The 27,596-nt window shown below is 39.8% G+C and overlaps 1 protein-coding gene across 2 annotated transcripts in view; it reads right to left on the bottom strand.

Moving 5' to 3' along the window:
- Positions 1 to 27,596, bottom strand: part of OPHN1 (oligophrenin 1) — a gene marked incomplete at both ends in the record, with an annotated part of 391,547 nt that overhangs the window by 11,954 nt on the left and 351,997 nt on the right. For both annotated transcript variants that reach the window (XM_080718711.1, XM_080718710.1), the window contains 2 exons: positions 6,890 to 7,213; positions 15,998 to 16,145. In XM_080718711.1, coding sequence (XP_080574837.1) covers positions 6,890 to 7,213; positions 15,998 to 16,145 — 472 coding nt within the window. The remainder of the gene's footprint in view (positions 1 to 6,889; positions 7,214 to 15,997; positions 16,146 to 27,596) is intronic.

Genomic DNA, 27,596 nt, shown 5'->3' on the forward strand with positions numbered 1-27,596 from the left:
AGGCTGAGACAGGAAGATGGTAGGTTTGAGGCTAGACTCAACAATTTAGAATGAGCCTTCACAATTTAGCAAGAGCCTCAACAATTTAACAAGACCATGTTTCAAAATAAAAATAATTGAATAAATAAAAAACGGGACTGGGGTTGTAACTCAGAGGTAGAATGTCCCTGGGTTCAATCTCCACTACCAGAAGAAAAATAGGACAGAGGGGAAAAGCTTTTCACTTTTTAGGTCTCCAACTGGGCTTTATGTGACACACACAAAGTTGATATCCTTCAGCTTCAGGGCTATTCTGGAACCCAAGGTGAAAGGTATTCTATACATTTGTAGTTTCTAGAGTGTTTTAGTCCCCAGCCTTATGGTTTCACATGAAGTACACACAAAAGATCTGGAATAGTTTCTCCTCCCCCACTTTCTTAAAACTATGTTGGAAAGAGAAGTGATATTCATGGGAAATAAGTGTGAACACTAACTCAGCATCCAATAGTGGATGGCCAAAGTTGGGTGCCCAAACAAGTAGGGTCAAGGGGAGTTCCCTGGAAAGGACTGTCAGAGGGCTTCTTCTGTCAAGGAGACTTCAGCTGGATCTAGAGGAATGGCTAAGAAATCTCCCTTGCCCCTTCCCTCTATAAGGCCTTGCCTATTTCTGGATGTTTAATAAGAACACTTTTATGCCGCTCACATTTTAAGTTTGAATTTCTCCTGGGTCCTAGAATATATAAGAGTAGACATCCCAATCATTCATGCCAGCCATTTCTTACCAGACATTTTGAATATCTTACCAAACCTAATCCCACAAAATCCTGGCCTGCAATAGCACTCCTAGTAAAGAAATCTTAACAGGAAGGAGTCCTAACCAACCACAAAGGATAAAAAAACAATTTGATCCTTACAAGCATTTAACCAATCCATGTTATACATACACTGAAAAGATTTGGATGAGATCAAAACAAAAATATGCATATGAAATTATATCAAGTAGAAAAAACTGCACAAAAATACTTATGACTTGGTGATAATAATACTCGAATAGGCATGTGCAATTATGCAAGTGTATCCACTTACAGTAGAGAAATCAGGCTCAAATTAAGTGAAGCTGAGCTGGGTACAGTGGCGTATGCATATAATTCCAATACTAGAAGAGCTGAGGTAGGAGAATAACAGGTTTGAGCCTCAGCAACTTGGTGAGACTCTCAGCAACTTAGCAAGACCCTGATTCAAAAATAAATAAATAAAATGGACTAATTCTCTAAGGTAGAATTCCCCTGTGTTCAATCTCTAGTACAAAAAGAAGATGAATGAAGAGGAGGACAGGGAGGAGAAAGAGGAGATATGATCCAACTAAAACTGAGAAGCCAGTGAAGTCTGTTACAAAAGCAAAACAACTACCATTTCTGATTACTCATGATGTACCAGGAATACAAATGCCTCCCCTTATTATTTTAGCAATCCAATGGGCACAGTTATTATCCTCATTTTATAGGGAGAAAACTAAAGCTCAGAGAGAAGTTGTGAATTGCTCAAGGTGTCACAGCTTAGAAAAGCCAGACCCAAAGTTCAAACTCTCATCTGGGAGACTCTTAAGCCTGGCCTACTAAGGCCACTAAAGATGACTAAGTCTCTAGAGCTTATAGTCTTTCTATCAAAATTGTGATTTATTTTTAACCTTGTTCCACAGACTGGCTTGTTCTGTAAATCTCTCTTTCTCTCACTCTCTTTCTTTCTTTGGTCTGTTCCCTCTCTCCCTAATTCTCTGTCGAATGACAGTAACCAAAGACTCTTAGCATTTGCAGATTTCTTGGGACTGAATGGTCATCATTCAACAACCTTAAAATTTTTTTTCAACCTTTCCTTATACCCTTCTACACTCAACCTAAGGGCACAGATTCATGAGGGACTGTTTCTACTTGTAGATTATACCTGAGTTCTAGAATGATCTTCTTTCTATGATACTCCTACATGCTTACCTTAAAGTCTACCTTCTCCCTTAGCCATTAATTATCTGTGTGGAACAACTCACAGTTGGGCTCCAGGAAAAGCAGAGAATGAAAATCAAACAGTAGATTATAAAGCATGATGAGTCCAAACAAGAAAATGTGGATAATAGCCAGCAGCACCCATGATAGCAGGAGCAAGTCTGTTCCTAATACTTTTAGAGCAGGTGCAAATGCCACTCATAGCATTAGTCACCACAGTAGAGAATTGATAGTCTTATTACTGTGCAATGCCCTGAAACTATCCTTCAAGCCCAGGAGTATCCCGGAAGATGCAGTGTTTTCTCTCATGACAGAGGAAAGGAGCTAAGAAGGGCTCCCATACCTGTACATCATAGGATATCAATGTGTGGTGTGCTCTCCATATTTATCTCAAAATCTCAGGCAGAATGAAGAGCTCTTTGTCCCATGCTCCTATTGGAATTTATTCTCTCTACCACTAGAACATGGATCACACTGGGTTGGGGCCAGTTGCTTGCATGCTGACTTTGCCATGAACCCCTAGAAGGGAGGATCATGGCTTTTTATCTTTGAAATGAGTAAACAGATATTAAATAAATGGAATATGTCACTCCTCTCTCTTCATACCTCAAAAGAAAGTATTAAATCCCTCTATAGAAGCTACACACTTGACTTTCACAAAGGTAGAACTAATAGGAGACAGTAACATCCAATAAAATGAGGCTTTGTGTAATTTTGCACCCCTAAATAGAAGTGCCTGTTTAAAAAAACAGAAAGGAGAAGGCAGTTAAAGCAGTTTTAAAAAAAGAATGTGATATAAATAAAACAGTCCTTCTGAGACTGTTATAGGTGATTATAGGTGGTGCATGCCTATAATTCCAGTGCTTGGAGGATAATACAGTAGGATTGCAAGCTCAAGATCAGCCTCAGCAAATTAGGAAGACCCTGTTTCAAAATAAAAAGGGCTGGGCATGTATCTCAAAGGTAGAATATCTCTGGGTCCAATGCACAGTACTGTAGGGGAAAAGAGAACAGCCAGATGGGGTAGCACACTCCGTAATCCCAGTACATGGGAGGTAGACACAGGAGGATCACAGGTTCAAGGCTAGCCTCAGAAACTTAGCAAGACCCTCAAAAACTTAGGCCCTGCTTCAAGTTTTAAAAGAAAGGGCTTGGAGGTATAGGTCAAAGGAAGAATGCTCCTGGGTTCAATCCCCAGTATGAAAAAAAAAAAAGCTGTGATCTTTGTTTGACCTAAGAAGCCTAGGCTCAAACTACATCTCTGCAACTTACAATCTGAGTGTTTCTGGGCAAGTTGTTTCATGTCTGTGAGCCTGTGTTTTCCAACTGTGAAATGGGGAGAAGAAAACCTACCCCACAGGCTTATCACAGTAGCTAGCTACAATGGAAAAAGAAAACAAAGCATGCAACTTCATATCTGCAACAGAAAAGGGCCCTTGATAAATTTCACCAGCAAACACTGATTTTACTGTTAACTATCATGGAAGAAAGCAATTTAACACACACCATGCTTCTGCCAGTTTCTTAATTGCTGAGAAAAAAATGTGGAGAGTGTCATGTGCACTCAAATGTTGGGTCTTTGTGAGAAGTGAAGATGGGGCAAGAGCAGGAAAGTGGCATGTTTGAAACACTACAACAATGTAGCATCATTCTGAACAACAGAACTGAAATGGAGTGACAACTGTGAGGAGCAAGAGTGGGTCAGCCGAGGTGATGGTTCCTCCCCTGGGTGCTGTCTGCACTAGGTCTAACAACTCTCAGCTCTAGCTCAGGGTCAGAGCAATTTACTTGCAGCATTTGGTTAATGGATAACTGTTCCAATGCCTGGGAATTTACCATTGAGTATCAGCCAAAATATCTACCACAGAGTATCAGTCAAAATGGGGAGGGAGAAAGGTGAGGAGAAGGAGTGGGTAAAGTTCAAAGATGCAACTACACCAGAGGTTTGGCTAATTCTCTAGTGAGGCCAATGTAACCTTAGTTTTGTTTTCCATAGCCAAGGCTGGAGGCCTGGGGCTTTGCAAAAAGCTGCATGACGCCAGCCTGTTACTAACTGATTTAGGGCAGAAAGCAAAGCCTGGCAGTACTCCTGCCCAGATTCAGTCTGGCTCATATTGGACAAGTCAGATCAGTACTTACATTAACTAACCCCATTAGAAAACTGCAGCTGCCACCAGGCACCCAGGGGATAAAACGGTAGAGGTAGGACAAGAGTGGAATGGCACTGGGATTGAACTCTGCAGAAGAAAGTAAAGGTAAAACTGATGGGGTTAAGTTACCCTGTGTGCTGAGCTAATAGGACCTGGCCGATCTCAAAGCTTGGCGACAGGCAAGACAAATTTTACTGTGATGAGTATAAACAGAGTTACCCAACTTTCTCCAAGATTGATACGAATGTCAATATATGACTTATAAATTGCAGCAGATGTCTACATAAAAGTCTGGCCTTTCTTGGCTCTACTTCCCAGAATAGACAAATCTTAGGAAGGGAGAGAGGGACAGAGGGAGGGAGTGAATATCATATTTTGAATGCTGGTTACATTCCAGATATTTTATTTGTTACTCATTTTAATTCTAGCAATAATTTTCTGGTGCATGCTGTTTCTCCCATTTTACAGACATGGAAAACAAGGTGCAAAGAGGTTAAATAACTGCAATCAGAGGAATGCATCAGGGGATCAAACTAGAGAAATCAGAGTGAATTACTTATTGGAAATTGTACTGGCCCCACACAGAACAAGCTTTTACTAAATTGTACCCTGAGACAATGCCATCGGCCCACACACAGTTTTTATGTGCCACAATCCATGGGAGAAAAATTTTTCTCTGGCCTCAAAAAACAGAAGAGTTGTGCTTTACCTGAACAACAGGCTGGTTTTCCCCTTAAGAACTTGGAATTATATAACTCTTGAGGTTTCCCGATTCTTGTTTTCTCTAGAAAGTTTGGAGCCAAACGTACAATGCTATTCCAGAAATTGCATCAAGTTTCATGGCAAAAGATTTAGGTAATAACTCCATTCCTGCCATCTCCCTCTATTCCCACCTTCCCCTCTCTCTATTCTGGGCCTCATTTGGTCTACCTGTGCTCTAGAATCTTGTCAAAGTTTGACAATCTTTTTCTACAAATGGTCAGTTCACATTGGAGTGTTTGCAGGCCATAAGGTTTCTGTTGCTCCTACTCAATTTGGTTGTAGCGTGAAAGTGGCTCTAGACAATATGCAAATGATGGGGTAGGTCTACGTTAATTTAATGGAGCAGATTTGAATTTCAATATAATTTTCTTGTGTCATGAAGTTGTATATTTTTCTTTCTTTTTTTTTTTTTTAGTGGTACTGGGGTTCCTGGAAGCCCTTCTACCTCCGGGCTACACTCCCAGACCTATATTTTACGTTTTTTTTTATTTGGAAACAGGGTCTCCTAAGCCAATGCGCGTGGCTGGCTTCGAACCTGCGTGATCCTCCTGTCTCCGCCTCCCAAGCGCGGGGATTACAAGCGTGCGCCACCACGCCCAGCCATATATTTTTCTTTTTACAAATATTTAAAAATGAAAACAAGATATGCTTAGCTTGTATGGGGGGCATATGAAAGGAAGCAGTGTGTCTGATCTGCCCCCAGGCCATCATCTGCAAAGTTCCATTCTAAGCTTCAAGAGTACAAGGATCTTGTATGTCTTATTCATTCCTGTGTCCTCAACACCTATAATGAGGCCAACTACACAGTAAGTAGTCAACAAATAGTTGTTAAATTATTCTTTCTATTTTCAAGTCTTTATATTTGGCTATATTGTGAAATCCCTTAAATCCTTTTTAGAGTAGTTCAGGATATAAATACATAAGGCACACCTTTAGAAGTTCATCTGCTTTCAAAGTAAAAGGCAGAATTTAGATCTAGGCCTTTCTCAGTGATAACCCCATATTCTTTCATTATATCATAATATCTTCATAGAATTATATCCTCCAAAACTTCTATCTTGTTCATCCCCAACCTTTATACATGAATCTCCAAGTGCATAGCCAACTAAATTTGTAAAAGTCAACAACATCTTGAATTTGTAACAATTTCAAAAGTTGAGACGTTTACAGACATTGTACCCCTTTGTTTCTATTTCTAGAAAACTGGAGATTGAAAATAAGAAAAAATGGCTCACAGATTCAAAGTTTCTTATCAGAAGGCAAAGTGAGGGTTCTAGTTTCCTGGAAAGAACACATATTTTGGTATCTGCCAGATGTGGTAAGATTTAAATCCCAGCTCTGCAAATTACCAGCTGTGAATCTTCGACAAATCACTTAGTTTTAGGAGCCTCATTTTTCTAATTAAAAATATGAATAATACATTCTTCACAGAAGTGCTATGAGTATAAGAAATAATATATCAGAACCTAATATAGTTCCAGGTACATGAAAGATATTTAATAAATCACAACTTAAGCAATAATGTTAATAAATAATATCAGTATAATTTATCACTTACTCCATAAATATCACATACCTAATATGGTGATGGTAAGGTATTATTCTAGGCACTTGGAATAATAGAGAAAATAATACAAGATTAATGTGAATGGTTTTTAAGGTCTTGCCCACTATTCTGGCATGAGTGTTAATAAACTGGAAAACTTTCCTACTTGAGGATAACACCAAGCCTCCAAGCCGGGTGCAATGGCATATACTTATAATCCCAGTATTTGGGAGGTTACAGGATGATTACAGGTTTGAGAACAGCCTCAGCAACTTAGAGACTCTCAACAGCTTAGCAAGAGCTGAGAGTTTCAAAATAAAAAATAAAAATATCTCAGGAGTAGCTTGGAGGTAGAATGTCCCTGGGTTCAATCCCTACTATGAAAAAAAAAATCCAACCTCTGAAGGTTCTCATGGTGAAACAGGTGGAATCAGTTCAAGTTTTGAAGTACTTACCCTCCTTGTGGTGAGCCAAGGGCCTGGGAGCTGGTCTCTTTATGTGAAAAGATGGGGTCTTTGTGGGCCCAGAGCCCAGCACAGGTCCATTTGTGGCTTTTGGGGTAGCCTTGGTCCCTCCATCCTGTAGCCTAGATACAAACTTCCCCACATCCACCTCAGGGCAGGGGTCCAACTTGCCATCTGAAACAGGCTTGCTTGGGGACTTCCTCCCAGGATCAGCCTCACCACTCCTCTGCATAGATAGTTTGAACTGTTGTGGCAGCTTAGGCGGTTCTAGGCTGCTAATGATAGTACCATTGGGTGTCTGGTGTTGAATTTCATCTGAGAAAAGTTAGTACAAAGGGAGAAAATTAATGATAACCTTTAAAACCTTTTCATTTTGATGCACACATGCAGACTTAATTTTAAAAATGTATTTTCAATATCACAACAAATTGTAGCACAGAGTACATCCCACAAGATCAGTCTCTACCCTCCCAATTGCTATAAAGTCAATTCAAGATCTGAATATGATTTTTCACCATCACAATTCATTCAACCACAACAAACCAGGCCTGTTTTATTCAAAGGGATATGTAATTCAATAGGGATTTGAATTTCTAATCAATTGCATATTCTATTCTTTCTAAATAAACACATCAGTTAATTCTTAACTATTTCTCTGAAAAGTAATTTCTTTTTTTTTCTTTTTTCATATGGTGCTGAATGCAGGAGCATTCTACCTCTGAGCTACACCCCCATTCATTTTTCATTGTTTTTAAATTTTGCAATAGGGTCTAAGTTGTTGAGGATCTAAGTTGCTGGGGCTGCGCTTCCAATGTTTTTTATTATAAAAGGGAGATCCACATATCTATCTTACATGGTAATGTTGATAATTAAATGAGATTTGGATTCTTACCCACTTAGGATGGCTAGAATAAAAAAGTCAGAATACAGAAAGTGTTGGTGAGGACACAGAGAAATTAGATTTCTTATCCATTATTGGTGGGGAAGTAAAATGGTATAACTATATTAGAAAATAGCCTTGCTATTTTTCAAAATTTTGAATATGAAGTAACCACATCATCTAGTAGTCCTTATTCTAGTATATATTCGTGTCTAAAAACAGACATTCACAAAAATAATCTGTCCATGAATGCTCATAGAAGCATTATTCATAATGCCAAAAGTTAAATAGCACTCAACTGTCTATCAATTGACAGATGGTTAAACAAAAGGTTTATATCTATACACTGGAATATTATTTATGTATTTATGTATTTATATATTGATTGGTGGTATGGGGGTGGAACCCAGGAACTTTCTACATCCAGGCTATACTCCCAGACCTATCTTCTATTTTATTTGAAAACAGGGCCACACTAAGTTGTTGAGAGCCTCACTAAGTAGCTGAAGCTGGCTTCGAACCTGTGCAATCCCCCTGTCTCAGCCTCCCAAGTGCAGAGATTATAAAGGTGTGTCACCATGCCCAGCTTACACTGGAATATTATTTTGCAATACAGATGAAAAGAAATACTTACACATGTTATAATGTGGATATAACTTGGATACATTATGAATTTTAAAAATTCAGACACAAAAGACTACATATTATACAATTTCATTGGTATTAAAAGTCCAGAATAGGGAAATATGTAGAGAATGAAAGTAGTTTAGCAAATAAGAAAAGATGGAGGGCGGAATTGAAAGGTATGTGCTTTTTGACATAATGCAAATGTTCTGGAATAATATGGCTCTAGAAAATATATTGAAATTACTGAAATATTTAGATTAAAGGGGTGAATTATATGGCATGTAAATTATATATCAGCTTAAAAAATGCTTAGACTTCCAGGAAGATGGCGACCGAGAAAAGCGGGGCTTAAGAGCCCCGCTAAAAACCAATCTCCATTACCACAAAATCAGCGCCTTTCATAGCCAGAAAACACCATCACCAGAAACAAAAAAATCACCAGGCTCCAGAGAGAAAGCGGACTGAGAACAGAGCTCAGAGCCACAGAGGAGATAACCGGCCTCACGCCCGAGGACGCAGCAGCAGCGCCATACTGCCGGCGGCAGCAGCAAATTTCACCGGACGGCTACAGCAAGCCGAGGTGAGCCGCTGCGGAACAGCCAGGCGGGATTTCTCACTACAGGTAAAATCTAAAGCTCCCAGTGGCTGAGCTCAGTACACGCCGCAGGGATTCAGAGTGGAAATCAAAACCAAGAAGAAATACGCCAGCCTCACGGCCGAGGGCGTGGCAGCGGCGCCATATTGCCACCGGCGGCAACAGCAGAGAATTCACCGAATCCAGTACAGCTACATCTGTGTACTCAAGAACAGTGAGTCAAATTGCGGGCCACAGAGGAGAAATCCCAGTACTGTACTCCCTGGGACTTGACCCAGTGGGGGAGTGGCGGTGGCAGAGATATCACACCATAGGAGAACGTGCAACCTGGCACCCCCCACAGTCTAAAGCAGCCTCTATCGACTCTCTGGGTCAGAGACTCTGTGATACAACCCAGTAAAGGAGTAGTGGGGTCTGAGATAGCACAGACTCCCGATCCAGAGCACCTTAAGTGAAGTCATAGTGACCCAAGGGAAGAACCCAGAGAAGGCACAAACATCCGAAATCATGGGAAAGAGGAATAATACTGGAGCAATGAATGCACACAACCCCACAACACCAGAACCCGATAAAACAGAAAATCAGAGATTTCTAGAAGATCAAATCAGGAAAATAACTGTAGAAATAATAGAGGTGCTTCGAAAAGAACTCAGAGAGAGCCAAAAAGAGATAAAGGATGCAATTAATGAAGTAAAGGCCTCAATTCAAAGCACAAACAAGCGATTAGACCACATGGAGAACAGAATCTCGCTCTTAGAAGATGATCATTCCAAAAATGAATGCATAGTTTCTAATCTAGAAAAAAATATCAGACAGCAGGAATCTGACATTGAAGGAATATGGGCCCATTTTAAGAGAGCTAACCTAAGAATAATTGGAATAGAGGAGGGAAAAGAAAGTGAAACCAAAGAGATCGACAATCTCTTCAAGGAAGTAATAGCAGAAAATTTTCCAGACATAGAGCAAGAGGTCGATACACAGGTCCAGGAAACTTATAGAACTCCCTTTAGACAGGATCAGAGAAGAGGATCCCCATGCCACATAATTGTCAAAATGACCAATGTGGAAGCCAAGCAGAAAATCTTAAAGGCAACAAAAACAAAGGACCAAGTGACATTCAGAGGCAACCCAATTAGAATCACTCCAGACTAAGAAAACAACTTCCAGCCAAAAATTTCCTACCCAGCAAAACTTTTTATCAAATTAGTTGGAGAAATAAGAAGCTTCCATGACAAACAGAAACTGAAGGAATTTTTGTCTTCAAAACCAGCACTAAAGAAAATACTCAAAGAGATTACAAATAAGAAATACATAACACACACCAGAACCAGAGAAACAAGAGTTTCCATCCAACAGACAACTAAGATTGGTTATCTGTGGAGATTCATTACTTATGTTAGTCTTTTACCTATCTCTAAATGGTATTCTTTGCCTTTATTGTTGTTAATTTTTAGGATTTCTAGTTGGAATATTAATATACCTTCAGATATAGCATTTGGAAATATTTTATCCCGTTATATTAGTAACTGTTAACTCTGTTTACATTGTCTTTGGATATACAATATTTTTTTTATTTTTTAGGGATTTTGTATACTCTTCTGTTGCCTGTGCCATTGAAATCATATCCAAGAAATCACTGCCAATTTCAGTGTTGTGAGGTTTTATGACCCAGATTTTCTCCTAAAAGTTTATAGTCTTAAGATTTATATTTAGGTCTTTTATCTATTTTGAGTTAATATTTGTATATGGGATTAGGTAAGGGTCCAATTTTATTCTTTTCCATGTAATTATTATGTTTCAACAATATTTAGTTAAAATATTATTATTTCTACCACCAAATGTTCGTGGAAACCTTGTCAAAAATAACTTGACAATATAGGGAAGAATTTAGCTCTAGGCTTTTATTTAACTCCAATGGTTTATATATCTGCCTTTAGAATAGTAGTACACTGTTTCAATTATTGTAGCTTTATATGGTTTGAAATCAGAAAATATATATCTTCTAGCTTTGTTCTTTTTCAAGATCGTTTTGGGTATCTAGAGTCCATATTCCATTTTAGGATAGAGTTTTTTTCTGAAAAATAAATATATAAATATATGATAGTTTCACCTAAAAAAAAATAGAAAAAAATATTCTCCGGTAAGAAAGAAAGTAAAAAGAAATATTGAAATGTTATCTTTAAGTCATCAAAAGCTTGGTATCAGACAAATGAAACTGTTATGTGAGATTATCATTTTTAATTTTGGATAAATTGCTATAATACTAGATGTCAACCACTAAGCCAAGCATGGGAGGGAGGGATGGGGAGAGAATGGGGTGAGGATCGGGTGGGGGCTGACTGGGCGATGTGTGCATGTATGTCTACAAAAGTTTGTATCCCACTATGATGTATGAATACAGTGCACCAATAAAAAAAATGCTTAAATTTGGTGACCTCATTAGAGATTTTCTGGTGCCAAACCCTCACCATACAGAAAGGCAAATTGAAACCCAGAGAGGGGAAGTGGCTACGTCAAGTTACACAGAAGGACATTGGCAAAGATCAAATTAGACTTCACATTCACTGACACCCAGTTAATTCATTTATTGCATTCATTTATTTAAGACTTACTATATACCAAGTACTATGTTAGAGCTAAGAATACAGTGTGAAAAAAGCTTATGCTAGCATAGAGTTTATATTTGGGGAGATTGTGAATAAATAGATTTATCCCATAAAATGAGACTATGAGCTGAGTATGGTAGTATATGCTTATAATCCTAATACATGGGAAGCTGAGACAGGAAGATAGCAGGTTCTATGCCAGCATCAGCACAACAACAACTTAGCAAGACTCTCAGCAAACTAGCAAGACTTTGTTTCAAAAACCAATAAATAAAATAGAGCTGGGAGTATATAGTTTGGAGGTAGAAAGCCCCTGGGTTCAATCCTCAGTAACACACACAAACACACACACACACACACACACACACACACACACACACACACTGGCATGGCTGAGTAGGCATTCCAATGTTTCCTTCCATTATGGCAAATGATTTAAAAGTTCGTGCCCTGTAGCAATGAGGTGAGCTGTGATGCTGGTTACTTAGATGGGGTGGGAATAGCATCAGAGTTGGGGCCAGTTTAGAAGCATCAGAGAATTAAAATTTGTGTTTTAAACAGTTGAGCAGAGAGTTTCAATTGACAGTAGAGGGGGGATAATGATCTGACAGATAGAAAAAGGAAATCATCCTTTTTTTTTTTCTTTTCCAGGTAAGATTACATAATTTATTTCCATTGCCATTTCTAGCTTATTCTTACAGATAAGAGAGGCAAGTCATTATTTATTAGTATTAAAAGGGAAAGGATGGGATCCATATGATGAGTGTAATGATCTTTTTTTTATTGGTGCATTGTAATCATACATCACATTGGAATATAAAACTTGAGTGGATATACAAGCACACATCATCCAAACAGCCCTCACCCAATCCGTATCCCTTTCCCTCCCACTCCCTCGATCCCATGCTTGACTGGTGATTATCTTTGATACATTTGTTTATGTACCTCATGAGTTTGAAAGAGCTTCCATCCTCCCCCATCCCCTCCCCTCTGACTGGTCACCTTAATTGCTTCTCAATAGGGCACTTTCTACAACTCGACCTCCTCCTATTACCCCTTTCTTCCTAGTTTTTGCTAATTAAGGGAAGCATCTGGTTTTTATTTTCTGTGATATTTCTCTGTGCATGCCATATTGCAAGTTCCAACCCCACTCTTGATGGCCCCAGTGGCGGTTTGACCTCCCGGAGGACTCTGATCCCAACCTCGCTGGCTCCAGCACTGGCCTTGTCTCATGGGAAGTCCCGATCCTGGCCTCGCTGGCCCCCACACCAGCCTAATCCCTCAGCTAGCTCCAATCCCAGCCTTGGGGGCCCCAATGTTGGCCTTGCCTCATGGCAGGCTCCGATCCTGGCCTTGCCGGCCCCGGAACTGACCTAACCCCTCGGCAAGCTCTGATCCTGGCCTCGGAGGCCCCAACACTGGCCTTGCCTCACAGGAGGCTCTGATCTGGGCCTCGCTGGCCCTGGAACCAGCCTTACCCCTCAGCAGGCTCTGATCCTGGCCTCTGAGGCCCCAGCACTGGCCTTGCCTCACGGCAGGCTCCAATCCTGGCCTCGCTGGCCCTGGCACAAGCCCAACCCCTCGGCAGGTTCCAATCACGGCCTCAGAGACACCAGAAACTGCCTTGCCTCACAGCAAGCTCTGATCCCGACCTCAATGGGCCCAGCATTGGCCTAACCCATCGGCAGGCTCCAATATCAGCCTTGCTGACCCTGGCACCAGCCTAACTCCTCGGCAGGCTCTGATCCCAGCCTTGGAGGCCCCAGGACTGGACTTGCTTCACAGCAGGCTCCAATCCCGGCCTTGCTGACCCCGGCACCAGCCTAACCCCTTAGCAGGCTCCAATCCCGGCCTCGGAGGCCCCAGCAGCGGCCTTGCCTCACAGCAGGCACCGATCCCGGCCTCGCTGGCCCAGCACCAGCCTAACCCATCGTCAGTCTCCGATCCTGGCCTCGGAGGCCCTGGCACTGGCCTTGCCTCAGGGCTGGCTCCAATCTAGGCTTCACTGGCCCTGGCACTGGCCTAACCCATTGGCAGGCTCCAATCTCAGCCTCAGAAGCCTCAGGAGCGGCCTTGCCTCACGGCAGGCACTGATCCTGGCTTTGCTGGCCTTGGCACCGGCCTTTCCCCTCAGCAGACTCTGTTCCTGGCCTGGGAGGCCCCAGCACCAGCCTTGCCTAATGGCTAGCTCTGATCTCGGCCTCACTGACCCTGGTACAGGCCTAAACCCTTGGCAGGCTCCGATCCTGGCCTCAGAGGCCTCAGTAGCAGCCTTGCCTCACGGCAGGCTCTGATCCAAACCTCTCTGGCCCCGGCACTGGCCTAACCCCCTCAGCAGGCTCCAATCCCTGCCTCGGAGGCCTCAGGAGTGGGCTTGCCTCACAGCAGGCTCCGATCCCGGCCTTGCTGGCCCCTGCACCGGCCTAACCTCTTGGCAGGCTGTGATTCTGGCCTTGGAGGCCCCAGCACTGGCCTTGCTTCATGACAGGCTCCGACCCTGGCCTCCCTGGCCCCGGCACCGGCCTAATCCATCGGCAGCCTCTGATCCTGGCCTTGGAGGCCCCAGTACTGGCCTTGCCTCACAGCTGGCTCCAATCTCGGCCTTGCTTGTCCTGGCACCAGCCTAACCCATCGGCAGGCTCCGATCCTGGCCTCAGAGGCCTCAGTAGCAGCCTTGCCTCAGGGCAGGCTCCAATTCAGGCCTTGCTGGCTCTGGCACCAACCTAACCCCTTGGCAGGCTCTAATAATAATAATAATAATAATAATAATAATAATAATAATGGAGTTCAATAGCCTCACCACACAGAGAAGAATATGCTGTTCTAAGCGCACCACGGCCTGGTGCAGCACAGCAGTGCTGGGTTCCTCTGTACCCGCGGCTGGGCCTCCTGTTTGGTACCTGGCCTCCCAGAACTTGGGGACGGCCTCCTGCATCACACTATGCCTTCCCAGGGGTTGGCCGGGCCGCCCGCCCCCCACCTGGGGCACCGATCCTTCCAGGGGTCCAGCATGCCTCGTGCGAGCCCCACCTGGAGCCCGGATCCTTGCAGCCCGGCCCTAGTCCTTCCGGGGGTCCGGGAAATCATCCTTGATATTGAAATGCTATTCAAAACCGAGAGACTTAAAAAGATCACGTAGAGCCAGGCGTGGTGGCGCAGGCTTGTAATTCTAGTACTTGGGAGGCTGAGACAAGAGGATCGCAGGTTCACAGCCAGCCTCAGGTACTTAATGAGGCCTTCTGCAACTTAGTGAGAACTCATTTCAAAATAAAGGGAAAAAAGGGCTAGGGCTGTAGCTCAGAGGTAGAATGCGTTTTCAGGTTCCATCCCCTGTACCGCAAAAACAAAACAAAACAAAACAAAAAAACTCTGGAAACTTCCAACATGGAGAAGTTTAGAAGAGAAGAAACCCAGCAGAGACTGAGACAGAATGTGCAGTGAGGCAGACCATTGGAGTCCTGAAAGCTAAGTTCAGTATTTCAAGGAGGATTTAGTCAACTCTGTCACATGCTGCTTCCAACCTAAGTATGGTGGAGATGGTGAAGAGGATGTTTAGTTTGGCCACATGGAGATTACTTGTAACTTTGACAAATGTTTTCTCATTGGATGGCAGTTATTTGTTTATATATCCATGCTTCTCTCATCCTGTAAGCATCTGCAGGCTAAGAAATGTGTTATACTTTCATCTAGCACCTAGTCCAGTATCTGGCTTCCAGTATTTATTAAGTCCATGTTAGTCAAATTTTAATTTTAAACCTCAGAACATTCAGAAGGTGCCTTACTCAGATCATTTATGTTTTTCTCCTTTATTTACTTATCTATTTATTTATTGTTTTTTGTTTGGTTTTGATGCTATGGATTCAACTAAGGGGTATTCTACCTCTGAATTATGCTTCCAGCTCTTTCTATTTTTTATTTAGAAATAGGGTCTCATAGGTTCCCACATAATGAGTGTCTTAGCCTCCCAAGTACTGGGATTTTAAGTCTCTGCCACTACACCCAGCTTATTCAATTATTTTGTATACATTTTTCTTAGCACATTATAATTTTACATTATAGTGAGGTTCAAAGAGATGCAAACTTACATGGCCACATCACTTGATATATTTCCTCCTGTGTCTAAATGGCAGCACAAATCTAAGAACATCTTGGATCCTCTACTGGATTTGGAAGAAATTGTGGCATGTCCTTTAAAACTCATCACCATCTTATCCTCTGTCAAGTATGTAATTTCCTCTCTTGGTACAAACTATATTGGTTATTTTTAAGCCCAGGGGTCAGGAAAGGTCAACTTTTATACGGAGACAAATGGCTTATCCCCATTTATGTATTCGCTGTCCTCTTTGTGTCTCTTCATCATTTAGAAGGTAAGAAAGAACCTTAGTACTGACCTTCACTTTCATCCAGGGAAGAAGTGTAAAATACTGTCCTTTCTCTCAGTAAGCGCTTTGAAATTGTGATTGGTTTGTGCCTTCTTGCTGTCACTCGAGGTGGAGGTACTGGGGGTGCAGCGCTTTCCTCAGGTGGACCTAAATAGATCTGTGGAGGGGTAAGGAAGATATTCAGGAAACAATTAGATCAAGCTTTTGTGCTTTTAACATTTCCTACCACCTGATGCCTACCAGCATTATATTTAGAGCTTGCCACATGAATATTAATATGTTTAAAGAAATCTAACTACCAGTAAGTATGTAGCTATCTCTTTCCACGTTCAAAACACAGGATCCAACAATCCTTAGTGTGGAGTAAAGGAAAGAATGCAAACAAAATCACTCCTGGTTTATGCCTGGGAGACCTTAGGCAAATCTCCTGTCTTCTCCAAGACTCAGTGTTCCCATCCATGATGTGGATAGCACCACTTATTCATAGGGTTTTGGTAAAAGTCAAAAAAGTTGTAAATATGCTTTGTACTGCTTGGGGTAAGGATGCAGAAGGAGATTATTACTAGACATTTCTGAAGAGATGCCAAAGGATCTGGTTATATAGTGTGTCTCAAGGTACATATAATGATTTGCTGAGGAAAAGTGGGAGGACAACTTATTTTTCCCACCTCCATATTTTTCTTTCAAAATTTCATATCATGGTTCATTAACTATCTGAAACATGTAAGGTAAAAGGCAAAACCAAAGTGCCTTTGATACTGTAACAGAGTGCTGGAGAAGTACAGAAAGAGCTGTGATTAAAATTTTTATATAGCTGGGCGTGGTGGCGCAGGCTTGTAATCCCTGCGCTTGGGAGGCAGAGACAGGAGGATCACGCAGGTTTGAAGCCAGCTACGCGCGCTGGCTTAGGAGACCCTGTTTCCAAATAAAAATGTAAAAATAGGTCTGGGAGTGTAGCCCAGAGGTAGAAGGGCTTCCAGGAACCCCAGTACCACCAAAAAAATTTTTATATGATGTTTCATACAAACTGAAGGGTTTTCCAGTCTCTGAGATCACTGAACTTTTGGCCTGAGTGGCCACACTTTGGGATGACACATGGATATGATGGAAGAAAAAGGAGATTCCTGTCTATCCAGTAAGCCTAGCACCATCAGACCCAATAATTAGGTTGAAGAGAAACTGAGAGTTGGACATTCTATTTGGGGACAGGCACCCTCAAAATTACATGATTTGAAATACATAGAAAGCCTGGGTAAAATCAAATCTAGATGATGAAAAGGAACAACAGTGAACAATACAAGCCAGTATATGTCTCTTGGCTATAAGGAAGAGACATTATAACACAACAGTGAACAGGTGGAGCACTGAGGCCATATAGTTCTACGCTATATCTTGGTTTTGACATCAGTAATAATATTCTAAAAATCTCCCATTTTGTGAGCATCTATTCATTCACTGTAATAGCTGTAATATACATTCCTTGCTATTCTTCAAAGGTCTTTGCACTCACTGTTTCTTTAATCTGGATTTCTCTTTCTCCAGATATCACACAGCTTGCTCTTGCTTTCCCCATTCCCCAGGATTCTGATAGAATATACCTTTCTTACTAAGGCCTTCTAGGCTTTATATGTCTAAACTTTGGCAAGTTTTCCAAAGCTTCCTAACTCTCCTGCTTAATTTTTTTTACTTCTTAGCATTTCATATCACTTTCTAACATGGTATATATATATTACTCATTTATGTAATTTGCTCCCTGTCTCCTGCAAAAATGTTAAACTTTATGAAAATATATGTCATGTTCCGTGTTCTCCCTTTGGCATTTAGATGACTGCTCAGAACTGCTGTATCAAAAGAACAAACCCGCCAGGCATGGTAACATATGTCTGTAATCCCAGTTCTTGGGAGGCTGAAACCGACAGGCGGGTTCCATATTTGAGGTCAGCATCAACAACTTAGTGAAGCCTTCAAAAATTTATGAAGACCCTCTTTTAAAACAAAACATAAAATAGTGCTGGAGTTGTAGCTCAGATGTAGAATACCAATGGGATCAATCGTCAGTATCTCACAAAAAAGAAAAAGAACAAACTCATTTATAATTGTGATGTAAAGGGCCAAATCATCCCCTGAAAAGATCATAATAGCTATTTCTTCTTCTAGCCAAGATAGGACTATGGGGACTGCTTTTAGGCAACAAACTAAAAAAAGAAGTAAAGAATACATACACATGGCTAACAAAAAGAGATATTCATTATCATTAGGTTATTAGGGAACTGCAAATCAAAACTATAATGTGAAACTGCTACATATTTCTGATAATGGTTAAATTCTTGAAAAGACTGACCATACCACCTTGGAAAGTATATAGAGTAATTAGTACATTCACTGCTGAATATAAAATGGTAGAGTAGAAGAGTAGATTTTTAACAAAATGACCCAATAAAATAGATAAACCAAATAGTGCTATGACTGTTAACAATAAGAATTCATAGTTTAAAAACTTTCAAAGAAGAATTCTTCAGGGCTCAGATAGCTTAGCTGGAGAATTCTAGCAAACATATAAATACTTAACATAAATTTTACATTCTTTTCCAGAAATTAATTTGGTACAATTACTTAGGAAAATAGCTTATCAATTTATTAAAAAGTTAAACATATAATTGCTATGTGAAAACATATATTGCCGTAGACTTTTCCACAAATGTTCACAGCAGCTATATTTGTAATAGCTCCAAAATGGAAAAAAATGCACTGACTCATGAGTATATGACCAAATTATGATATATGTGATAGAATGTGACTAAAAAATAAAAGGAATAAACAAATGATTTATACCACTTGACATAACCTCAGTATAATTATGAATGAAAGAGGCCATAACCAAAAAATCCTACATAATTTACACTTAATGAAAACTCTAGAAAATTCAAACTAATCTATATTGACAAAGAACTTATCAGTAGTTGCCTGAGATGTGTATGGTGGAAGTGAGAGAGGAGAGGGTCTTCAAAGGGATAAGAAGAAACTTTGGAGGGAGGTGGATATGTTCATTTTCTTTACTATGGTGATGATTTCATAGCAGAATATATATATATATATATATATATATATATATATATATATATATTTTAAATATGTGCAATTTATTTTATGTCAATTATATTTATACATCTCTACAAAGCTGGTTAAGAAAAGTTTATAACAATTTACACTCCCACCAATATCCTAAGAATATATGTTCTGTCGCAAATGTCTGTGAGGATGTAATATAGATAATATCTCTATATTGAGACCACAGAAGTATTTTTCTACATATTTTTCTAAATATCGAGTCCTTATTTTCATATATAGAAATACATTTTGCTGAGCATTTATTTCTGCGTATGGTACGAGATAGATATAATTCTAATTTTATGAAAAGGACAGCCAAGCCAGGAGTGGTGGTGCACACTTGTAATTCCCGCCCTTGGGAGGTGAAGACAGGAGGATTACGCAGGTTCAAAGCCAGCGTCATTGGTTTAAGAGACCCTGTTTCCAAATAGAATATAAAATAGGTCTGGGAGTATATCCCAGAGGTAGAAGATTTCCATTCCCAGTACTACCAAAAAAAAAAAGGACAGCCAATTATTAATATTAGACTTTCTATATAAATCTTAAAAGTACCCTAAATAGGCCTTCCTAAGAAAAAGAAAAGCAGGAATTCTCATGGAAAATAATGGTCAACATATATGAACATTGTAATTTCTTTAAGGCAAAAGATGTCATTAAAAAGTCTTAAGGTGTTCTGGGAAGATAGCGACAGAGAAAAGCAGGGCTTATGAGCCCCACTAACAATCAATCTCTATTACCACAAAATCAGCGCCTTTCATAGCCAGAAAACACCAGCAGCAGAGAAACAAAAAATGTAATTTCAAGGGACAGAGAAAAAGAGGGCTGGAAAAACGAGACACCAGAAAGAAACCAGTCTGCAGTGCCGCAGCTGGAGCCACGGCGCGGAGCGGCGTGGGCTCCATCTTCCCTCGCAGCACCAGGCTCCAGGGAGAAGGGGGACTTACAATGGAGCACAGAGCCACAGAGGAGATATGCCGGCCTCACGCCCGAGGATGCCACAGCAGTGCCTTACTGCCGGCAGCAGCAGCGAGTTCACCGGACGGCACCAGACCAACGGACTCAACAGCCCACCAAGCTCCAGAGAGGAGTGGCGGACAGCGAGCCTAAATGAGCCGCCACGGAACAGCTGGGCAGAATTCGGCAGATTTTTCGGCACAGGGAACATCTAAAGCTCCCAGGGGCTGGGCTAAGCACACCCTACAGGGACTTAGAACGAAGCTCAAAACCAGAGAAGAAATAAGCCAGCCTCACAGCCAAGGGCGTGGCAGCGGCGCCATATTATCACCAGCGGCAGCAGCAGTGAATTCACCGAGTCCACTACAGCTCCATCAGCACACTCAACAACAGTGAGTCAAATTGCAGCCGGTAGAGGAGAAATCCCAGTACTGCACTCCCAGGGACTTGACCCAGTGGGGGAGTGGTGGTGGCAGAGATATTACACCATAGGAGAACGCCCAACCTGGCATCCCCCATTGTCTAAAGCAGCCTCGATTGACTCCCTGGGTCTGAGACTCTGTGATACAACCCAGTAAAGGAGTAGTGGTGACTGAGACACCACAGACTCGAAATCCAGAGCACCTTAAGTGAAGTCGTAGTGAACCAGAGAAGAACCCAGAGAAGGCACAAACTTCCAAAATCATGGGAAAGAGGAATAACAAAGGGGCAATGAATTCCCACAACCCCACAACATCAGAACCTGATAAAACAGAAATTCAGAGATTTCTAGAAGATCAAATCAGAAAAATAACTGTAGAAATAATAGAGGTGTTTCAAAAAGAATTCAGAGAGAGCCAAAAAGAGATAAAGGATGCAATCAATGAAGTAAAGGCTTCAATTCAAAGTACAAACAACGATTAGACCACATGGAGAATAGAATCTCGCTCTTAGAAGATGATCATTCCAAAAATGAACACATAGTTTCTAATTTAGAAAAAAAAAATCCAACAGCAGGAATCTGACATTGAAGAAATACGGGCCCATTTTAAGAGAGCTAACCTAAGAATAATTGGAATAGAGGAGGGAAAGAAGGTGAAACCAAAGGGATAAACAATCTCTTCGAGGAAGTAATAGCAGAAAATTTTCCAAATATAGAGCAAGAGGTCGATACACAGGTCCAGGAAACTTATAGAACTCCCTTTAGACAGGATCAGAGAAGAGGATCCCCACACCACATAATTGTCAAAATGACCAATGTGGAAGCCAAGCAGAAAATCTTAAAGGCAACGAAAACAAAAGGCCAAGTGACATTCAGAGGCAAACCAATTAGAATCACTCCAGACTTCCCAAACCAAGTCATGAGAGCCAGAAGGGCATGTAGTAACATATTGCAAACTCTAAGAGAAAACAACTTCCAGCCAAAAATTTCCTACCCACCACAACTATCTATCAAATTAGATGGGGAAATAAGAAGCTTCCATGACAAACAGAAATTGAAGGAATTTATGTCTTCAAAACCAGCGCTAGAGAAAATACTCAAAGAGATTAACTACAAAGAAGAAATAGATAATACACACTAGAACCAGAGAAACAAGATTTTCCATCCAACAGACAAATAAGATTGGTTATCTTTGGAGATTCATTATTTATGTTAGTGTTTTACCTATCTCTAAATTGTATTGTTTGCTTTTATTGTTGCTAATTTTTAGGATTTCTAGTTGGAATATTAATATACCTTCAGATATAGCATTTGGAAATATTTTATCCCATTCTATCAATAACTTTTAACTCTGTTTACATTGTCTCTGGATATACAATATTTTTTTAATTTTTTGGGAGTTTGTTTATCCTTCTGTTGCCTGTGCCATTGAAATCATATCCAAGAAATCACTGCCAATTTCAATATTGTGAGGTTTTATGACCCAGAATTTCTTCTAAAAGTTTATAGTCTTAAGATTTATATTTAGGTCTTTTATCAATTTTGAGTTAATATTTGTATATGGTGTTAGGTAAGGGTCCAATTTTATTCTTTTCCATGTAAGTATTATTTTTAAACAATATTTAGTTAAAAGATTATTATTTCTACCACCAAATGTTCGTGGAAACCTTGTCAAAAATAACTTGACAATATATGGAAGAATTTATATCTAGGCTTTTATTCAACTCCAATGGTTTATATATCTGCCTCTATAACAGTAATACACTGTTTCAATTATTGTAGCTCTATATGGTTTGAAATCAGAAAATATACATCTTCTAGCTTTGTTCTTTTTTGAGATCGTTTTGTGTATCTAGAGTCCATATTCCATATTAGGATAAATTTTTTCTGAAAAATAAGTAAATAAATGTATGATAGTTTTACCTTAAAAAAAAAGAAAAAATATTCTCTGGTAAGAAAGAAAGCAAAAAGAAATATTGAAATGTTATCTTTAAGTCATCAAAAGCTTGGTATCAGACAAATGAAACTTTTATGTGAGATTATCATTTTTAATTTTGGATAAATTGCTATAATACTAGATGTCAACCACTAAGACAAGCATGGGAAGGAGAGATGGGGAGGGAATAGGGTAGGGATTGGGTAGGGGCTAACTGGGCGATGTGTGCATGTATGTCTAAAAAGTTTTTTTCTCCCATTATGATGTATGAATACAGTGCACCGATAAAAAAATTTAAAAAAAGAAAAAAAGTCTTAAGGTGGCTGGGCTGGCACAGGTTTGTAATTCTAGCATTTGGGAGCCAGAAACTGGAGAATCACGGTTCATGAACAGCCTCAGCTACTTAGTGAGGCCCTTCGTAACTGAGACTCTGTTTTAAAAAATAAAAGACTAAAAAATAGGATCAGGGATGTAGCTCGGAGGTACAATGCCCCTGGGTTCCACCCCAGTACCTCAAAAAAAAGTCTTAAGTAAATAAATTAGGGAAAATATTTATAACCTAAATAATAAAGTTAACATAAAATTAGTAAAAAAATAACACTAAGTGCTAAAATAGAAAAATGGTCAGACATTAAAATAGACGTACAGAAAAATGAAAATAAAATAGCACAAAACATAATTAAATTAAGTAGCAATCATAAAACGTATATTAAAGGGATAATATATCAATTTTGCCTATTAAATTGAAAATTTTTAAAAATTGATATTGACTTAAACTAGCAAAGGAGTTAGTGAGAAAGTCACCTTTATGGTAGGTGAATTTTTTTTTGCCCATATTAGGTTAATCTAGTTGTAGCAATCATTATTTTAAGTGTACATGATCTTGGATTCTTACCACTTCTAAAACTCATATTTCAGAGAAATGTTGATACCTATGTATAGAGAGATATATAGATATCTCTTAAAATTACATGTAGCATTTTCCTAAAATATCAATAAAACACATAAATATCTATTAACATGGGGAAGGTTACATAAATATTAGTTCATCCAATGATGAATATTATGGAACTGGTAAAAATGGTAATATATTGCTTCAACATAATAATAAAAGATATTTATAATAAGCTAATCACTAATATTATACTAAATATGGAAAGGGTGGGATCTTTCTAAGGTCTGGAGCAAGACAAGGATGTTCACTTTCACCCATTTTATTCATTGTACTGCTGGAAGTCCTAGCCTTAGAAATCAGGAGAGAGAAAGATATAAAGTGTACCCATATTGGAAAAGAAGTTGAACTGTCACTGTTTGAAGATGACATGATCTCACATATAGAAAACTCCCAAAACTCCACCAAAAACAATCAGAACAAATAAATGAAGTCATCAAAATTACAGGACATAAAATCAACATACAAAAATCAGTAATATTGCTATATGCCAATTGTAAATTATCTGAAACAGAAATCAAGAAAGAGAAGTAAATTTATAATAACTATAAGAAAGTAAAATACTTATAAATAAATTTAACTAATGAGGTAAAAGATCTCTACTATGAAAATTCTAAAACATTAATGAAAGTAATTAAAGAGGACACAGAAAAGTGGAAAGCAAGCCCATGAAGGAGAAGGGAGAGGAGGGGACGGAGAGAAAAGAAGAGAAGAGAAGAATATCAGAGACATAGTCTGCAAGATCATGCCCCTAGTTACCCACCTCCTCCAGCCATGTCCTACCTCTGAACCTGGCTGCATTGGCTAACATGGATTTCTCTAGGGGACATTTTATATAGAAAACATAACATCATCTATAAGTTTCCCATGTTCAGTTAGTTGGCATTCTTGCTGAGCATTCATGACACATTGGACTGTAGACATCCCACTCATAGAAACTCATTTTATACTATAGAGAAAATCAGATCATTAGAAATAAATGTCTTCACCTGTCTGTCCCCATACTGACAAATTCATTGGTGTCTACACTCATAAACAAATTTTTATCTTCTATTAACTTTCAACGGAGAACACCTTTACCTATGCTCCAGATCCCATCTCATCTTCTCCTAGCTCCTTGGGGCACATCTTGAATGATAAGTTAATGCATTACATATTGCTCAAAGGCATTCAAAGAAACTTGTTTCTCCTGACTGCACTGCACACTCTATCAATTGTGTTCACGTTCCTCTTCTCATACACTTCTTAGTCAGTTTGGCATCCATTTCCTCATCTTCCATTTGCTCCTCTACCTGGTCTCCACCCACACAATTCTTCTGTAATCATCTTCACCCCTAATCATCACTGACATCCTAATTGCCTCCAAAGGGCACATTGCAATCTGACTTTGAGTTTGGTTTAGCATTTGACACAGTTATATATCCTTCTTTAAAAATGCCTTTTCCTTTACCTTTCTTTTTTTAATTTTTTATTGGTGCACTGTATTCATACATCATAGTGGGATACAAACTTTTGTAGACATACATGCACACATCGCCCAGTCAGCCCCCACCCGATCCCCACCCCATTCTCTCCCCATCCCTCCCTCCCATGCTTGGCTTAGTGGTTGACATCTAGTATTATAGCAATTTATCCAAACTTAAAAATGATAATCTCACATAACAGTTTCATTTGTCTGATACCAAGCTCTGGATGACTTAAAGATAACATTTCAATATTTCTTTTTTCTTTCTTTCTTACCAGAGAATATTTTTTTCTATTTTTTTTGGTGAAACTATCATATATTTATATATTTATTTTTCAGAAAAAAAATCTATCCTAATATGGAATATGGACTCTAGATACCCAAAACGATCTTGAAAAAGAACAAAGCTAGAAGATATATATTTTCTGATTTCAAACCATATAAAGCTACAATAATTGAAACAGTATAGTACTGTTCTAATGGCATATATAAAACATTGGAGTTAAATACAAGCCTAGAGCTAAACTCTTCCCTATATTGTCAAGTTATTTTTGACAAGGTTTCCACGAACATTTGGTGGTAGAAATAATAATATTTTAACTAAATATTGTTGAAACATAATAATTACATGGAAAAGAATAAAATTGGACCCTTACCTAATCCCATATACAAATATTAACTCAAAATAGATAAAAGACCTAAATATAAATCTTAAGACTATAAACTTTTAGGAGAAAATATGGGTTATAAAACCTCACAACACTGAAATTGGCAGTGATTTCTTGGATATGATTTCAATGGCACAGGCAACAGAAGAGTATACAAACTCCCTAAAATATATATATAGTATATATAGTATATCCAAAGACAATGTAAACAGAGTTAAAAGTTACTAATAGAATGGGATAAAATATTTCCAAATGCTTTATCTGAAGGTATATTAATATTCCAACTAGAAATCCTAAAAATTAGCAACAATAAAAGCAAACAATACAATTTAGAGATAGGTAAAAGACTAACATAAGTAATGAATCTCCACAGATAACCAATCTTAGTTGTCTGTTGGATGGAAAATCTTATTTCTCTGGTTCTGGTGTGTGTTACCTATTTCTTCTTTGTAGTTAATCTCTTTGAGTATTTTCTCTAGTGCTGGTTTTGAAGACAAAAATTCCTTCAGTTTCTGTTTGTCATGGAAGCTTCTTATTTCTCCAACTAATTTGATAGAAAGTTTTGCTGGGTAGGAAATTTATGGCTGGAAGTTGTTTTCTTTCAGAGTTTGGAATATGTTACTCCAAGCCCTTCTTGCTCTCATGACTTGGTTTGGGAAGTCTGGAGTGATTCTAATTGGGTTGCCTCTGAATGTCACTTGGTCCTTTGTTTTTGTTGCCTTTAAGATTTTCTGCTTGGCTTCCACATTGGTCATTTTGACAATTATGTGGCGTGGGGATCCTCTTCTCTGATCCTGTCTAAAGGGAGTTCTATAAGTTTCCTGGACCTGTGTATCGACCTCTTGCTCTGTGTTTGGAAAATTTTCTGCTATTACTTCCTCGAAGAGATTGTTGATCCCTTTGGTTTCACTTTCTTTTCCCTCCTCTATTCCAATTATTCTTAGGTTAGCTCTCTTAAAATGGGCCCATATTTCTTCCATATCAGATTCCTGCTGTCGGATATTTTTTTCTAGATTAGAAACTATGCGTTCATTTTTGGAATGATCATCTTCTAAGAGCGAGATTCTGTTCTCCATGTGGTCTAATCGCTTGTTTGTGCTTTGAATTGAGGCCTTTACTTCATTAATTGCATCCTTTATCTCTTTTTGGCTCTCTCTGAGTTCTTTTCGAAGCACCTCTATTATTTCTACAGTTATTTTCCTGATTTGATCTTCTAGAAATCTCTGATTTTCTGTTTTATCGGGTTCTGATGTTGTGGGGTTGTGGGCATTCATTGCTCCAGTATTATTCCTCTTTCCCATGATTTCGGATGTTTGTGCCCTCTCTGGGTTCTTCCCTTGGGTCACTATGACTTCACATAAGGTGCTCTGGATCAGGAGTCTGTGCTATCTCAGACCCCACTACTCCTTTACTGGGTTGTATCACAGAGTCTCTGACCCAGAGTGTCGATAGAGGCTGCTTTAGACTGTGGGGGGTGCCAGGTTGCACGTTCTCCTATGGTGTGATTTCCCTGCCACCGCCACTCCCCCACTGGGTCAAGTCCCAGGGAGTACAGTACTGGAATTTCTCCTCTGTGGCCCGCAATTTGACTCACTGTTCTTGAGTACGCAGATGTAGCTGTACTGGATTCGGTGAATTCACTGCTGCTGCCGCCGTTGGCAATATGGCGCCGCTGCCATGCCCTCGGCCGTGAGGCTGGTGTCTTTCTTCTTGGTTTTGATTTCCACTCTGAATCCCTTCAGCATGTGCTGAGCTCAGCCACTGGGAGCTTTAGATGTTCCTTCGCCGAGAAATCCCGCCTGGCTGTTCCGCAGCGGCTCACCTTGGCTTGCTGTAGCCATCCGGTGAAATCGCCGCTGCCGCCGGCAGTAAAGCACTGCTTCCGCGTCCTCAGGCGTGAGGCCGGTGTATCTCCTCTGTGGCTCTGAGCTCTGTTCTCAGTCCGCTTTCTCTCTGGAGCCTGGTGATTTTTTTGTTCTCTGGTGATGGTGTTTTCTGGCTATGAAAGGCGCTGATTTTGTGGTAATGGAGATTGGTTGTTAGCGGGGCTCTTAAGCCCCGCTTTTCTCGGTCGCCATCTTCCCGGAATTCCTCCTTTACCTTT

Source organism: Muscardinus avellanarius (genome assembly GCF_963383645.1).
Source record: "Muscardinus avellanarius genome assembly, chromosome: X".
Taxonomy (NCBI): Eukaryota; Metazoa; Chordata; class Mammalia; order Rodentia; family Gliridae; genus Muscardinus; species Muscardinus avellanarius.